The sequence below is a fragment of the Tupaia chinensis genome, unplaced genomic scaffold (assembly GCF_000334495.1).
Source record: "Tupaia chinensis unplaced genomic scaffold, TupChi_1.0 Scaffold000360_1, whole genome shotgun sequence".
Classification (NCBI taxonomy): Eukaryota; Metazoa; Chordata; class Mammalia; order Scandentia; family Tupaiidae; genus Tupaia; species Tupaia belangeri.
The window spans coordinates 2769678-2786457 of record NW_006159856.1 but is presented as its reverse complement, the minus strand read 5'-3'; the positions used below and the strand labels follow the sequence as shown (position 1 = coordinate 2786457).

General features: G+C 40.5%; 1 protein-coding gene across 1 annotated transcript in view; it reads right to left on the bottom strand.

The window, feature by feature from the left end:
- The window catches only part of HTT (huntingtin), a gene marked incomplete at its 5' end in the record, with an annotated part of 208048 nt that overhangs the window by 59699 nt on the left and 131569 nt on the right, over positions 1 to 16780 (bottom strand). The window contains 4 exon segments of the mRNA XM_027773593.1: positions 1823 to 2030; positions 8439 to 8581; positions 11392 to 11627; positions 11889 to 12011. Of these exon segments, the coding sequence (XP_027629394.1) occupies positions 1823 to 2030; positions 8439 to 8581; positions 11392 to 11627; positions 11889 to 12011 (710 nt within the window).

The following is a 16780-nucleotide window of genomic DNA, read 5'->3' as shown; positions in this document are numbered from 1 at the left end:
CAGCGAGCTGTATAGGCACAGCTGGGTACTACTTTATAATATGTTCATTCTACTCACTGGGGTTTATGCCTAAAGTCAGACTTGGGTTCATGTATAGGTATGTGTCAGCTGTGCTAGCTATTAGATATATTTAGACTAATTAAGTTCATTGGCAGGACAATTGAATGGGGGGGAGGGAAGGCATGGAGGGCAACCAGGGACAATGGGGGAGGAGGATGGGACATAGCAGAGGGTGGGGGATGGGGAATCAAGGATGACAAAACAAAAGGCAAGGCATGCAGGACATAAGAATTGGAAAATCTCTTAAAAAAAAAAAGAAAAAGGGAAAAAACAAACAAACAAACAAACAAAAAACCCTCACATAGGGTACGTGTGCATGCAAGCCCAAGATCCCGAGAGGAGAAAGGAGGAGAAGGGATTGCAGGGTGTGGCCCCCCCCCCCCACCAGTGGGTGATTTCTTGCTTTCTATTTCTCTCTGTCTTTCTGGCAAGCGTATGCACCCTATAGCCAAAAAAAAAAAAAAAAAGAAAACAATGCAGGGTGTGGCCACCCCCCCCCACCAGTGGGTGATTTCTTGCTTTCTATTTCTCTCTGTCTTTCTGGCAAGCGTATGCACCCTATAGCCAAAAAAAAAAAAAAAAAGAAAATAAAACAAAGTGCTCAGGACACCAATTCCTAAAACTCTCAGTCATAAGGCCTAGCAGTCTGACATGAGGACAGTAAAAGTGGTTTTACAAGTTCCCCTGGGTGATTCCAAGGCACCTTATTGTTCACAGTATGGCAGAAGTATTGGCACCACCAGCGGCTTGTTAGGAATGCAGATTCCCAAGCACCCAGCAAAGTGCTGAATCTAAATTTTATCTCAGTCAGTTCTGCACTGATTTATACACATATTTGAGAAGCACTTTCTGTTTCTTAATTCTTATAGGACTCAGTCATGACAGGTTTAAGATACTTTCTAAGCATTCAAATCCTGTCAGTGGTCTACCTCCCCCAACGAAATGATCAATACTCTGGGGGCAGCAAATAGCATTTCCATTTCCTCTGAAGGTTTCACTAAATATAGCACAGATGAGATGGTTGGCAGTGCCTCTCAGCCTTCAGGATTTCCCAGCTGAAAGCCAGGATCAGCCCATATGAGACTCCTGATATCATATGGCCCAATCTCCCATACTGAATAGAAAGGAGTTAACCACATCTACATTCTCTTTTCTAGATCTTCTCCAAAAGTAGGTTCCTGAACCTTCTGGAAAAGCTACACTAAGGACTCAGCTGCATAATAGCTTTAATTTCCATAAACGTTTAAATGTCTGCACCAGTGAACACTCAGAAATCAAGGCTTACACCTGAGAACATTTTGCAAAAAGAGGGCCACCCACAATCATACACTTAATAAAGTCTTTTCAAATGATTAAAAAAAAAAATTCTAAGTTGTTTTGAAATCTGCTAAATAATTACTTCATTATCTAAGAATAACCAGAAACACATTTAAATTATAATGAAGTTAAGACATTGCAACATGTTTGGCTGTGAAAATGCTTCAAGGCCCAGAACCTAGCAGGAGGGTCACAGCATGAGGAGAATAACCCACAAGACAGAAGGTGGCCAAGACCCTGTCAAAGAAAAAAATCACATTAGAAACCAGCAGCTATTTTAAATGCCTTTGGTTAGACTGACAATATACTGTTAATGAAAGGAAGATTTAACATGCAGCAGAAATTGCACAGAGCTTCATGAGAAATAGAAATGAAAATGCCTCCCTAACAGCCAAACCTCAGGCTAAGAAGGACAGCCAGGTTGGTACACCCACTGTGAACCTACTTGGGCGTCTGCTGCACCTCTGCCCACCAGCGGTAGTCAGTGTAGTTGACCAGTAGCAGGATCTGACACCAGAGTAGCACCAGGGCCGGATGTGTGCGGATCATGGAGCGCGCCCGCGCGTTCAAGCTCTCCAGTGTATAGAAACTGCCATCACAGCCATCGCTGGTGAAGAGTCTAGTGGCAGCTGCTGTGATTCTCCGGAACATTCCTAGAAACAAACATTCCAAAATATCAGAGTAAAACTAGTTAAGGGGAAAAGTTTTTGCTGTGAATCTCCATCTAACACCACATGGCTACACAAAAATTTTATATAAAAAAGACCCATGCAGCCCTTTCCCACACCTATATAGTCAAAGCACTTGGCCCTTAGAAAATTCTGACTTTTCTAGGCAGAAGCAGATATTCCCCTGATTTAACAGATCAGCAAACCCTTACTCTCCTGCTGTCTATACCCCTACTGGCTGGCATTGTCAAGTTTTCCTGAGCTGCAAGAAAGAGGCCTCACTCTGTGCTCCCCAAGAAGGTGGTGGCCAACAACCATCACCTCAAGTCACTGTACTAAGGCCACAGCAGGACCCCCACAAAACTGAGTCACTGCACATGGGCAGGAACAGCAGGGTGGAAATAGCACACTACTCCACTATCATAAACAGCTCCTTAGCTTGCTACAAACAAAGGAACAGAAACACTTAACAGACTACAGGAGCAGATGCAAGTGCTCACACCAGTCCCAGGCTCTGTGTACTGTCTGTGGGTTATTGCCAACTGGCCTCTGCACCCCTTGGGCCTCTGTGCCCAACCACAGGGCATCCATGCGATCAGCCATCCACACTCAATACTGACATATCAGCAACAGACCCAGCTAGGCTCTGCTCACAGCTTCCTCAGGGTATCTTTCCAGGACCTGGAAAAAAGCCCTCAAGGAATTAATGATTTTATTCTATACCCTCATTTGGATAAATACAGAGTCAGGCTAACAGGCCTCTCTCGTTGCCCTGCGATGGCTTCCAAGGGCTGTTTCTCCCAAGGCCATAGACCAGAAACACTGCAGACATCAGGAAGGGGCAGTGAGACACAGGATACAGCAAAGCCCTGCTGGCCAAGGTCCCCTCCCCATCGCTGGGTCTCCTGGCATCACTGCTGATGAGGCAAACTTACTTGAATTTCAACATATGAAAGGGTCCTAAAATAGAGAACAGACTTCTTTTGACTTCATGATCTGCAGAACATACAACCTGAGACACAGAGGAAGAGAGCTAACAAAAGCATGGCACTCAGAGAACAAAATCCCAGTGAGGACAAGGAGTTCTAATGCTCAAGCCTATCTCTGGTTTCCTCTGGTCTCCTAAGGTTTCTCTATGCTCACTGCCCAGTCAGTATTACCCACCTCCAGTCTACCCAGAACTGGACTCATTCTTCTGGGACCCTCCATTACTGCACAGGCTTCTTGTGGGGGTCAGTGAACATGAGTGAAGAGGGATATGCTGCCTGAAGGAATATTGAAGTCAGGACCCAAACCACATGGCATGATAGACAATGGACATGAGTACAGAACAGGTAATAAGAAACTGTGATCAGAGCTGGGCACTAGTGACATGTCACTACAAGCTTTGATATCAAACTGTCCAGGCCAGATTGTGGCTTAACCACTGACAACCTGGGTGACCTTGTGACCCTGGCTTCCTCACTGTGAAATGGAATTCAGAGAAGCACCTGCTCAAAGGGCTGCAGTAAGGATCACATACTGGGACCAGAGTACAGGGCCTGGCACAGTGCCTGGCATGGCAGAAACGCTCTGCACCTGCTGCTGAAATGTACTAGGTGAGGACAGATGGAAAACAAGATGGGCTCTGGAAGGGCAGTGTTCCCACAAAGGGAGAGACTGAAGTCAGACAAGGCTCACTGGGATAGTAGGAGCTGAAAACAATGCTAGAGTTTTGACCACTCCTAATGACAAATGTGGATCTAATTAACAAGAAGAGAAAGCCTTGAAGAAAAGCAGCTATGCTAGGCAACAAGTTCAATTTTAAGCGTAAGACTGAGGTATCAACAACACAAATCGTGTATCTACAAAGTAAAAAGACAGAATGCAGAATGACCAGGACCATATAAACAACCAAGGTCACAAGGGTGGAATCTATCAAGAATGAGAAGAGGGAAAGACAGACCAGAGAGAGGGGAAGGGAACAGAGAAAGAAGATCAAGATCAGAAACACGGGAAACACGAGGAACGCGGGAACGGGCATGACTAAGAGGTAGGAAAGAGAAGACCATAAAAGAAGTGAAGTGACAAGAGGTTTCACAAGGATGAATACTTCTTTTCAAAGGGCTAGCTCTTCCTCCCCTGTCAGGTCTTAGTGTGACAGCCACCCCTCAGAAACCCTTCTCCTACCTCCTCACCCCTATTTTGTCCATCAACCACAGTTTGTTTCTTTTCTAAGAATATGGAGACTGTGACTGCATATTTGGGCACCAGGCTTCCCGAAGGCAAGAATCCTATTTGTTTGCTTTGCCTACCCTGCACACTCAGAGCCTAGCATGAGCTCAGGCCACGCTGTAAGTTTTGTCAAATGAACAAATGCTGGAAATGGTGACTACCTTTTACTCTAACAATTCAATAACAGAGAGGGGCTTCTAAAGGCAAAGGTGCCCTGACCCTCCCTCTTTGTTGTCCTTTCTATTTTTAGTTCTAGTAGTTATCTCCAAAATTCTTTCTTTAAAAAACAAAACTTTGTTCAGTTCATTCAAAAACATTGACAAAATAAACTTCAGTTGCAATTTCACATGTACCAAAAATTAAAAAAATGGTTTACAAATAAATGAAAAATGACAACTTCACAAAAAATTGTAAACATTTCCCATACTAGTCATATCTTTCTTTTAGGCAAAATGCTCTTCTGATGACAGATAAATTAACAAATATACATGCTACTGTGAACAATTTGAGACAATACAAAAAATGGTTTTGATTTTTTTCCTTGTAAACAAGTTTATCATTTATAATATTTTTTTCCTTTTTTCTTTCTCACACCTATCATCCACCACTCACTAACAACCACTTTCTCCCCTTCCTGTCACTAGCATATACACCAGTCCTCTCTGCCATCACACCTTTAGGTCTCTGCCGTAAAGTGCAAACACTCAGTACAAATTGAGTAGGGATATACAATGTGTATCTTTTAAAGTCTGACTCACTTTACTCAACATTAAATCTGTGTTTGTGGCCAGCAGGTGGGCTGACGGTGGTTCAAGTTCTGGACCCAGTGGCTTGCTTTCTCACATTCTCTCTCTGTCGCTGTCTGTCTCCCTCTGTGTCTCTCTGGTGATCACATGTGTCCTATAGCAAACTTAAATATATTATATTATATATAATATGTATATAAGATATATGTGTGTATGTATATATGTATGTATATATATGCTATAGGGCATATGTGATCATATGTGGCCTATAGCAACAAACAATAATAAAAATAACTTTTTAAAAGCTATAAAGCTATAGTAATCCATTTTGAGTTGAATGACAGGATCTCACTGTTTCTTATAGCTGTGTAATATTTCATAGTATATAAAAAATTCTAATAAATGTGTTTTTATCATTTGTAGCCCCTTAAAAAGTACCTAACCCTTACCCTCAAAGGGAAGGCATCCTCTTCCTCAAAGGAATGCTGACCAATCTCTCACCTGGCTCAATCAACCTGAGCACTGAGGAGGGCTCATGGTCACCCGTACGACTCATGCAGGGCCAGTCACATGCCTACTTCAGAGGCTGAGACCGTAAGTGCCAGAGGCCATCAGTCCTGCCACATAGAAGAGGCCCACCAGAGAATGAAGCCAACATAGAAAACACAGACACTGTGAGAACCAGACCATGGAACTGAACCACTAGATGCAGTCCTGCCTAAGGAGAATAAACCACCCCTGCCACCACCTTCTAGAATCATAGACCAGTTCATTCTTCTCCGGCTTTAGTTAGGATTATGTTGAATCTCTGACACAAAAGGACTACAGAATATAATAACCATGTATTGGGTCATTGTAAAAGTTATGACATATTTTTCTGTTTTTCTATGCAAGAATGTGTTGTGACTTTTCTAATGGTCTATAGAGTTTAGACGATTTTAGGCCCTAGCTATTAACTCTACCCTATTAAAGATGAAATTTAGCTCGCTTATGCTACCTTTTACCAATTTGAATTATATTTTAGTTATATGTGGATACCAATGTAACCTGTCAACTTCAGACTTTATCCTGTATCTCAACAATGCAAGATGAGCAAGATGAGAGTATTGGTGCCCCTTCCATTTTCCACCTTTTCCTCTACCATCTACTTCCCAAATCAAGTCAGTTAATTTTCCTTTTATATTTGTCAGAACAACAACAAAAAGTTTCACTCTGTTCTCAAACCATAAAATAAATCTCCAGTGTTGTATTCATATATTAATTCTAAAAATAAAAGCTCAAACAGTTAACCATATTATGACTATGTGAATATACCTCCCAAGAGAGCTAAGAGACCTAAAAGAATTATATCTATGAGTTCTCAATCAAGTCCCCTGTGCCACTTAAAAGAGAACTTTTTGGGGGGTAGACAGTTTTGCCTTAGGGCACATGTGCATGCCAGAAAGAGAGAAACAGAGACAATGAGAGGAAAAGTGAGAAATCACCCGAGGGGGAATGACCACAGCGCAATCCCTTTTGCTCCATTCTCCTCCTGGGATCTTGGGCACACATGCCCCAGTGATGACATTAAAGCTACTGGGTCCAGGACCTGAACTGTGATCAGTCATGTGGGAATCCAGTGACGTAACCGCTATGCCCTCTGCTGGCCTCTCTCAAGAACATTTTTGATACAAAATGAAGGTTTTCCATCAGATTAACAGCTGAAAATCACACATTTTGGTTTGCTTCCTATTTGGATCATGACTTAAAGCTATTTGTTATTCCTAGAGATCAGAATAGTCTTTCTTTTTTCTTGTTGAGAAGAAAAATATGCCTATACCCTATAACTAGTCTTCTAGCTTCTTATTCATTTTATCTAAAGTAAGGCATTCCTCTTAAAAACACTCATTCTTCTTGGAAAACACTGCCATAATTTGGATTGGCTGCTTCCTAAGCTTGATACACAACTGCCATCTTCTGACTTTCTCTTAGTTTCACTGAAGGAAGTAAGGAAGGGTGAGGGCGAAAGAGGCAGAGACAGGCATTTTTTGACAAGGTCTCATCTTGTTGCAACTGTCCTTCCCCAGTCTTAAATTAGCTAGGATTACAGGTATGTAGAACCATGTCCGGCATGTTCATGTTGGCCCAGGAAACAAACCCAAGCCTTCTATGCAGCTTCCAACCTCCCAAATGGTGACATCATCAGGCACCACTGCAGGTGGGCCCATTGAGCTTTCATTCATGATCATTCATGAAGAAAACAAACCATCTCAGCCCTCAAACCTTTGAGACAGGAGGTAGCCCTCAGTTTGAGTCTTTCCCCTTTTTTTTTTTCTTTTTTTCGTATTGTGGTAAAATACACCTAACACAAAATTTACCATCTTTTTGTTTTTCTAATTTGCCAGCGTGTATGTCCTAGTCAGAGGAAGACAGGGTGGAGATGCAGAGGGAGGAAAAAGGAGAAAGTACTCCCCTCCGAAGGGGTATGGTCAAGCCCTAATCCCTTCTCTACCATTTCTTCATCCTGTCGGAATTTTGGATAAGCACGCACACACATCCAGTGTGTTTTTCAAGGGCTGAGATTGAAATCACTTGGTTGGCCACATGGGATTCAGCTCCCTTAATTACCAGACAACAAGGTAAGCCTCCAAAATTTACCATCTTTAACATGTCTGGGTATAGAGTTCTCCGGTCTTAATAATGTTCATATCACCACCATCCATCTCTTATAACTCTTTTTATCCTGTAAATTGAAACTCTGTGCCCATCAAACAGTATCTTTGCATTCTCCCAAACTCTAGCCCCTGAGAAGCACTATTCTGTTTTTTCTCTCTGATTCTGACTACTCCAGGTACCTCATATAAGTCATAGTATTTGTCTTTGGTGATTGGCTTACATGTTTTCGCACATATTAGAATTCCTTTCCTTTTTGTTTTTAAAGAATGATTTTATTTAAATGTATTTATTTATTTTAATTTGACCAGAAAGGGACAGAGAGAGAGACAGAAAGTGAGAAGGCAAGCCACCAGGTCTGGGACTAGAACCATGGTTGGCCATGTGGGTGTCCAGTGCTCTTAACCACCAGGCCACTCCTGGCCCCTTCCCTTCCCTTTTAAAGTGGAATAATATTCTATTGCATGTATATAAGAGATTTTGCTTATCCATTCATCCATCGATGGACACTGAGGTGCTTCCACATTTTAGTTATTGTGAATAATGCTCCTATGAACACTAACACACAAATATCTTTTAATCACCATGTTTTCCATTCTTTTGGGTAGGTACCCAAGAGTGGAACTGTTCAACCATATAGAATCAGGTTAACTCTTACCACCAACAAAACATTTCCATATAGCACACTTAGCAGAGCAGAACTTCTATGGGACAGCATGGCCTTTGGAATCTAGGAGTGGACAATGCAGACAGGAAATACTGAGACATCTGATTTACCTACCAGACTTGAAGATGTGGATCAGACACATGAGCAGTGTGCCTAGTTCTTGGCAATAGAAAGTATGTTGCTGTTCACTCATTTCCACTTTTAGCTGTTTTGTAACAATGTCCTCTAAAAGAATACCAACCAGTTGTAATAGAAACCTTTCAAGAAAAATGGACAGTTAATTAGGTGGCTATTATAGAACACTTAGCCAGGTATATAAGATGTCTTCAAAAAGTTCATAGAAAATGCATAGTATGAAAAACTGACAGATTGTGGTATAAAATATGAAATCTGAAAATCATACAAGTATATATATATATAGATAGATTTAAAATAAAAAAAATAAAAAAATGTATACCTTCAGGACAAGAAAAAAAAGAGAGAGAGAAAATTGGAAATAGCTTAAATGGTAAATCGTCAGGGATTAGCTGCTACCTAGCTTTAGGACAATGATGTAAAGAGCTGTATTCATTAACATTAATAGATATTTATGTTGTTTAAAGAAAAAGAAAGAAAGAAAAGAAAAACTATGCAAGGATTCCACATTTTCACTGGCACCAAAATAAATCCATCGTATTTTATTAATAATTTCATTTCCATGAACTTTTTGAAGTTACCTCATGTATGTAAGGTATACTTCTTGTGTGTAAAGTATTTATGATAAATTTAGATAAAGTAAAAACATAGGTAAGTACAATAGGTAAAGTAAAACATAAGTAAAGTATTATTTTGAATTAAGTTACTTTGCTTCTCTGGGTATCATCTTCCATACTTCTGAAATGGCAGTAATCATAGCACCTTCAAAGGAATGTTAAGATAAAATGACATGAGACCAGCAGTTAGCGTAATGGCTATGTCGCTGGACTCCCATGTAGCCGACCGCGGTTCGCGTCCCGGACCCGGTGGCTTGAAACTCACGCTGGGCGCGTGTGCGTGTGTGCCCAAGATCCCAAGAGGAGAATGGAGGAGAAGGGAGTGCGGCATGGCCATCCCCCCTGGGGGGTGATTTCTCGCTTTCTGTCTCTCTTTCTCTGTCTGTCTGGCGAGCGCACGCGCCCTATAGCAAAAACCTCTCAAAAAAAAAAAAAAAGATAAAATGACATGTAGTAAATTTTATTTTTAATTATTTATTTTGGGGGGGTACCAGCAGGTGGTGTGGTGGAGGCACTGGACTCCCACATGGCCGACCATGGTTCCAGTCCCAGATCTGTGGCTTGCTTTCTCATTCCCCCACCCCCGACGTAATGTAAAATTAAATAATTATTTCAAAAATTAAAAAAAATATATATATATATATATAAAATTTATTTTTTATTTGCACGTTTGTGTGTGTGTCCTGAGGTGAGATCCAATGCCCTTTACTTAAAGTGAGGAACAGGGAAGGGCCAGTGTTTTTTTTTTGTTTTAAAAGAAAGTTTTGCCATGGGGCATGAGCACTTGTCAGAAAGATAGTGAGAAATCCCTTCTCCTCCTTTTTTCTCCTAGTATCTCGGGCATGCATGCACATGTACCCAGCATGAGTTTGAAGCCACTGGGTCTGGGACTCGAACCACAGTTGGCCATGTGGGAGTCTAGGGATGCAACCCCTATGCCATCCACTGGCCCCAGGGACAGGTCTGTTTATGTTTCTGTGCAAAAGGGGAGAGGACAGGAAACTTTACTCTTTGAGCTTCTTAACTATTTGGCTTCTAATTCATTGGAATTTACTTTTTTGTCTCACTCTCCATTAATTAAAAATGGCATTTATTCCATCAGTGGAATCAAGCTCATTATTTTTTCTCTAGATTGTCTTCCAAGGAACAGCAGCCTGCCCTATTTGATTGATCCTCAGTCAAGTCACATGGGCACTTCCTCTGGACACACCTGATGAATCCACAGTGCCTGGTAAGGAGTTGATGGTAACATAAAGAGGACTTGGGCGAGGGGGGCCTACTTCCACCACCTACACATCACTTCTTGTTGCTAGAATGAACCCCAGAGTGACTGCTCAATAAATGTGTTTAGACATTCATACACTTCTCCAGTGACAGGCTATACTCATTGCATAGTAACCTAGGAGCATCAAGTCCCAGAGAAGGGCTATAGTATTTTTTTTAAAGCTTTGTAAACAGTAAAGCATTACACAAACACACACTGATCATCTACCACAGAAGTTAATGTATCATCAGTTTTAACCACCTGCTTCAATATAACAGACAGTAAACCATAGGCTGTCGATTGAACCTACAGACAAAAGTGTGTCCACGTTTACTGGGTTTATCTCCACGAAACACAGTGCACTGTCACTGATGACAAATCAAGGGACAGCTAAAGTGAAGTTATGGAAGACCTGACCAGAAGGCACACATTTGCAGAAGTAGCTCTCATTAGTGAATGCTCTGAATCCAGCAAAGAATTCAGCCAGTTGTAACAGAAACCTTCCAAGAAAGGGAAAAGGATAACTATCAGTTGAATAGACCGTTGTCTATGTAACAGGCATTTACTAGTGCCCAGATTATGATCAAAGCCCTCAACAAGCTTCTGAACAATCTACAAGAGAAGGTGTAACTTGATAAGGTATCATGGCAGCTGTCTACCTTGGCAAGGAGAAGTTAGTTCATTACTGATGGTATGTATAACTGCCAGCACATGGTACAGATAAACATAAGGCCAGCTTTTAGTGAGTTTCTTAGGTTTTAATATTCTCTACAGGCACTGCACTCTCTCTCACGGCCTGCATGGAGGGCAGGCCACCCTCTGCCCTGCCCACGATAAGCCACTGCGTCTTTATAAGAGATAGAATATGACAGAGCCTTAAGAGGTATGAACCAAGGGCCATAGTAAGATAGGCTGGATGACAACACACACCATCATAGGTTTCTGCACCCAACTCACAGAGCTGAATCAGGACTAAGAGCTATTCCAGACTAAAAATCACATGACTTAAAAATAAATATAGATCAGTTACAGGTTCAGATTTAAAGCATACCTTGAAAACGTTTCTTCTGGCAAATTCTTCATTTGTTTCCCTTCGCTGTGCTCTTCCAGTGTTGAATTACTATCACCATCTCTTAACCTATTAATTACTGGACAGGAGATTAAATAAGAAGAGAAGGAGAGCTCTTGAATACGAGAAAGGACAATATCTTCAGTTGACTGGGAAATTAAAACTCTCAGAATGGCTAGAATTCCTGATATCCACAGTTGAACAGTGCTCACAGATGCCTAAAAGAAAGACAAATACATTATAGCTAAAGACAAAAATAATTAAATTTTCTTTCATTACCAATTTCATTGGGAAAAAATTACCCTTATTTTACCATACTACCATAAATCTCTACATCACTAGCTCTCAGTGTGGTCCCATAAAAGGAGCAAAAGTATCACCTGGGAACTTGTTAAAAATGTAAATTCTCAAGTTCCACACCCAAAGCCTGTGTCTGAATCAGCCCTCAAGGTCAATCTGATGAACCAGGTAAGACTCACCATTGTGTTTGGAGTGACGAACATACTCCGTAAAAGCATGTCCACAGGACGGAGGGATGAAGGAGCCAAAATCTCAAATAAAGTATTTAACACTCCAAGGGCTTCATGAGAGTCAATGTGCATCTGTGGAATTAAACACCACAGTAAACCAAGAGAAATGTAAACCAAGAGAAATGACAGTTTTATATACATCGGGTTATGTATCTCAAAGGCAAATGAAGGGACCAGCAGTTAGCGTAATGGCTATGTTGCTGACTCCAACGTAGTCAACGCAGTTCGTGTCCCAGACCCGGTGGCTTAAAACTCATGCCGGGCGCATGTGCGTGCATGCCCAAGATCCCGAGAGGAGAATGGAGGAGAAGGGATTGCAGCGTGACCATCCCCCTGTGGGGTGATTTCTCACTTTCTGTCTCTCTGACTCTCTCTGTCTGTCTGGCGAGCGCATGCTCCCTATAGCAAAAACCTCTCCCCCCCCACAAAAAAAAGGCAAATGAACATAATCATCCCATCACTAATATCCCCTTATGAAAATTATTTTAAGTTTAGCAGCAAACCAATTGAATATTTTTTTCAAAACAGTATATCAGCTATGTATTTTCCACAATGGAAACCTCTTCACTTATAATAGACTCCCCCCCCCAACCCAGAGGTAGTGTGCACTCACCAGAGAGACAGACAGAAAGACAGAGAACGTACTCAACAGGGTATGGTTACACTGCAATCCCTTCTCCTCCATTTCTCTATCCGGCTGGGATTTGGGGCACATGCATACACATGTGCCCATTGTGTTTTTTGAGCAGGATTTGAACCATGCGGTCAGCAAAGTGAGATTTACCTACCTTACTGCTAGATCACAGAACCAGCCCTCATTTAGATTTTTATTACATAAATAATATATAAAAAATGTGACTCTTTCTATAAAAGTGTATGTATATATGTATAAAAAAATCAACTGGAATTGTATCCTGATAGAATCATTATCAACATTTTGGGAACCAGTCTTTCAGAAATCTTACACAAACATAAATGGGAGATCATACATATTATATCTTTGTTCTTTTGCTTTACCTGTACCCTAGCATTAATTCACCAATGAGTGAATGACAAATATTAACACATTAGAACATCCCATTTTTATCTTTCTCTGCTTTCCTTTTTATTTATTTATTATTTTATATTACATTGAATCACAAATATCTTTACAGTGTATAACATTTTTTTCCAGCACAATTACCATGAATATGAGTAAAGACAAAGACATTATTATACACATCAGCAGCAGCAAATAACTTTTCAATTTTTTTCAGATTTTTAATTTTTTAAAATTATTCTTGTAATTTTTAAACATTCAATTGTTATACATCATTTGGCTTGTAAAGAGAATTTACCTAACATGAAATACTTCTCACACCAGTCAAGTTGAGAATACCATACATGTTATCAACAGGTAATAAACCATTTCTGTGTCCCACAAATGTCATGCCTCTCTATTATTTCTCCTGCCTTCCTTCTCTATACTCTTCCCTTACCCCACCCCCCATTCCACACTGTCTTCAGCATCTGTAACTTTTCATTGCTTTCATACCCTCGAATATATGAATCTCCACCACACAGTGTGGAGAGTTGGTATATAGTAAATAAATACATACAATATCTTTCTTTCATAGCCTGGCTTGCTTCACTCAGCAATAAATCTTCCATATTTGTCCCTTTTTTATCAAATGCCAGGGTCATTTTTTTTTTTTTTTTATGGAATACTAAATGGTATTCCATTGGGTATATGTCCCACATTTTTTCAATCCATTCATCTGTTTGTGGACATTTGGGTTGGTAACATGTCTTAGCAATCGTGAATAATGCCACAATAACACTTTTCTGACTGAGCATTCTCCTGTCCTTTGGGTAAATACTCAGAAGTAGGATTGCTGGATCAAATGGTAGTTTTATTTGTAGCTCTTTGAGGAACCTCCATATTGTTTTCCATAGTGGCTGGACCAATTTACATTCCCAACAGTATAGGAGAGTTTCCCTTTCACCACAACCCTGCCAACACTTACCACATTTTGTATTCTTAATCTTCACCATTCGGACAGGAGTTAGTCTGTTTATTTTCTATTTCACTTATTTATGCTCAAATCTTCATTATTTCTTTTCCCTTGGCATTTTTTTTCTTTTTTGATTTTGTTGTTTTTCCAATTCCCTGAGGCATGATGTTAGGTTGTCTATTTGCCACCTTTCCATCTTTCTCTTATGCTCACTAGTTGCTATGAATTTCCCTCTTATGACTGCTTTTGCGGTGTCCCTTAGATTATGGAAACTTACGTATTCACTGTCATTTGTTTCCATAATTTTTTTTTATTTCAGATTTAATTTCTTCAGTAGTTAAGAAGTCATTCAGAAGTAGGTTGTTCAGTTTCCATGTGTTTGTGTATTTTCAAGGATTTTTCTTGAAATTCGTATCAAGTTTAATTCCATCATGGGCAGAGAAGAAAGATGCTAAATATCGTTTCTATGCCTTTGAATCTGTAAAGGCTTGATGTGTGTCCTATTATATAGTCAATCTTTGAAAATGTTCCATGCAGGGGTGAGAAAAATGTGTATTTTGTGTATTTTGTGGTCTCAGGGTGAAAAGTTCTACAAATGTATACCAAGCCCATTTGATTTTTAGTATTGTTTAGGTCCTGTATCTCTCTGCTTATTTTTTGTCTAGAAGATATGTCTAAAGGACATGATGGGGTATTGAGATCCCCAGCAATTAGAGTGGTGCAAGCTAACTCTCCTTTTAGCTCCAGCAGTCTTTCCTACACATCTTTAGGTGCTCCTGAGTTGGTGCATAGATATTACGTGTTATGTCTTCTTGATGAATTAGACCATTTACTACTATATAATGCCCTTCTTTGTCTCTTCTTACAGTCTTTGTCTTAGAGCCAATTTTGTCTGAACTCAGTATCACAACTCCAGTCCTTTTTTGATTTGCATTTGTATGGGATATCTTTTTCTAGCCCTTCACTTTTAGTCTATGTGTGTCTTTATCCATAAGGTGCATTTCTTATAGGCAACAGATAGAGGGTTTCTCTTTTTTTATCCATTCGGCCAGTCTGTGTCTCTTGATTAATTTAGTCCATTAATGTTCAATATCATTATCGCTCTTTCCAGATGTGTTCTTATCACTAAGTGAGCCATTTTCGTAGTTGTTTTTTGTTCTCATATCTGTCTGACTTTTTAGTTTTCCTAGTATAGCACTCCCTTCACAACTTCTGGAAGAGCTGATATGAAATTGGCAAATTCTTTCCAGTTTTGTTTATCTGAGAATAATTTTTTTTATCTTTATGTCTTGTATGAAGGATAATTTTGCCGGGTACAATATTCTTGGTTGAAATTGTTTTTCATTTAACACTTTGACTGTACTTCCCCATTCTTTCCTTGCCTACATTGTTTCTAACGAGAGGGCGGATGTCAGCCTAACGGAATAACTTTTATAAGTAACTTGATGTTTCCCTCTTGCCAATTTTAGTATCTGTCTTTGTCTATGGTTGTGGCCAGTCTGGCTATGATGTGCCTTGGAGAAGATCTTCTTGGGTTGATTATATTTGGGGTCCTATGTATTTCTTGAGTCTGGATATTTGAATGTCTCTCTAGGTTTGGAAAGTTTCCTTCCAAGATTTAATAAATAAATAAAAAAAAAAAACTATCGATGCTCTTATTATTTTCTCTGTCTTCTGGGATACCAATTATCCAGATGTTTGGGTGCTTGATGATATCCAGTATTTCTCATATATTATCCTCATTTTCCTTAGTTGTTTTCTCAGTTTTTTTGATAATTTTTTCTGGGTCAGAGGTTTTGTCTCCTACATTCACAATTCGATCTTCTATGTGATCTAATCTACTTTCAAAACTTTTTTTTGGGGGGGGGAGAGATTTTTGCTATTGGGCACATGCGCTCGCCAGACAGACAGAGAGAGACATAGAGACAGAAAGCGGGAAATCACCCCCCGGGGGGATGGTCACGCCACAATCCCTTCTCCTCCGTTCTCCTCTCAGGATCTTGGGCATGCATGCACACGCGCCCGGCGTGAGTTTTAAGCCACTGGGTCCGGGACGTGAACCGCGATCGACTACGTGGGAGTCCAGCGACAGTTAGCCATTATGCTAACTGCTGGTTCCCTACTTTCAATACTTTAGAGGGAGGTTTTAATTTCCTGTATCACATTCTTCATCTCTAACAATTCTGTTTGATTCTTTTTTTATGGTGTCTATTTCTTTTTTCAATTGTGAAAGGACTTCCTCATCTCCTGGAGCTCATTGTCTCTTTTCTCTTTCATCTCATTTAGTTTGGTCACTATAAATATTCTTAATTGTTTATCTGACATTTCCATGAGTTCTATTGTGTTCTGTGGGTGATGAGGAATTGATGTTTCCCTTGGGGGAGAGACATTTTGTTGGTTGTTCATATTTCTTGTGCCTCTGCAATGTTTTCCAGTCATCTGGTAATCTATATATTCCTTCCTAAATTATTCAAGGTATCTCTGAGTGTTCAGAGGTGTGCAGGAGTAGGCAATTGCCAGTCTCTCTTGTGTTCTACCTCCCTGTTTGTCATCAGCACCTTGCACTGTTGTCACTGGTCCTGAGTGACCCAAAGTCCTCCCTGTTTCTAGAGAACAGTGCCTGAAACTAAGCTGCTGAGCTTCAATTCAGAAATAAAGAAGAGATAGGGACCAGCAGTTAGCGTAATGGCTATGTCGCTGGACTCCCATGTAGTCAACTGTGGTTCGAGTCCCGGACCCGGTGGCTTAAAACTCACACCGGGCGCGTATGCATGCGTGCCCAAGATCCCAAGAGGAGAATGGAGGAGAAGGGACTGCGGCGTGGCCATCCCCCCTGGGGGGGGATTT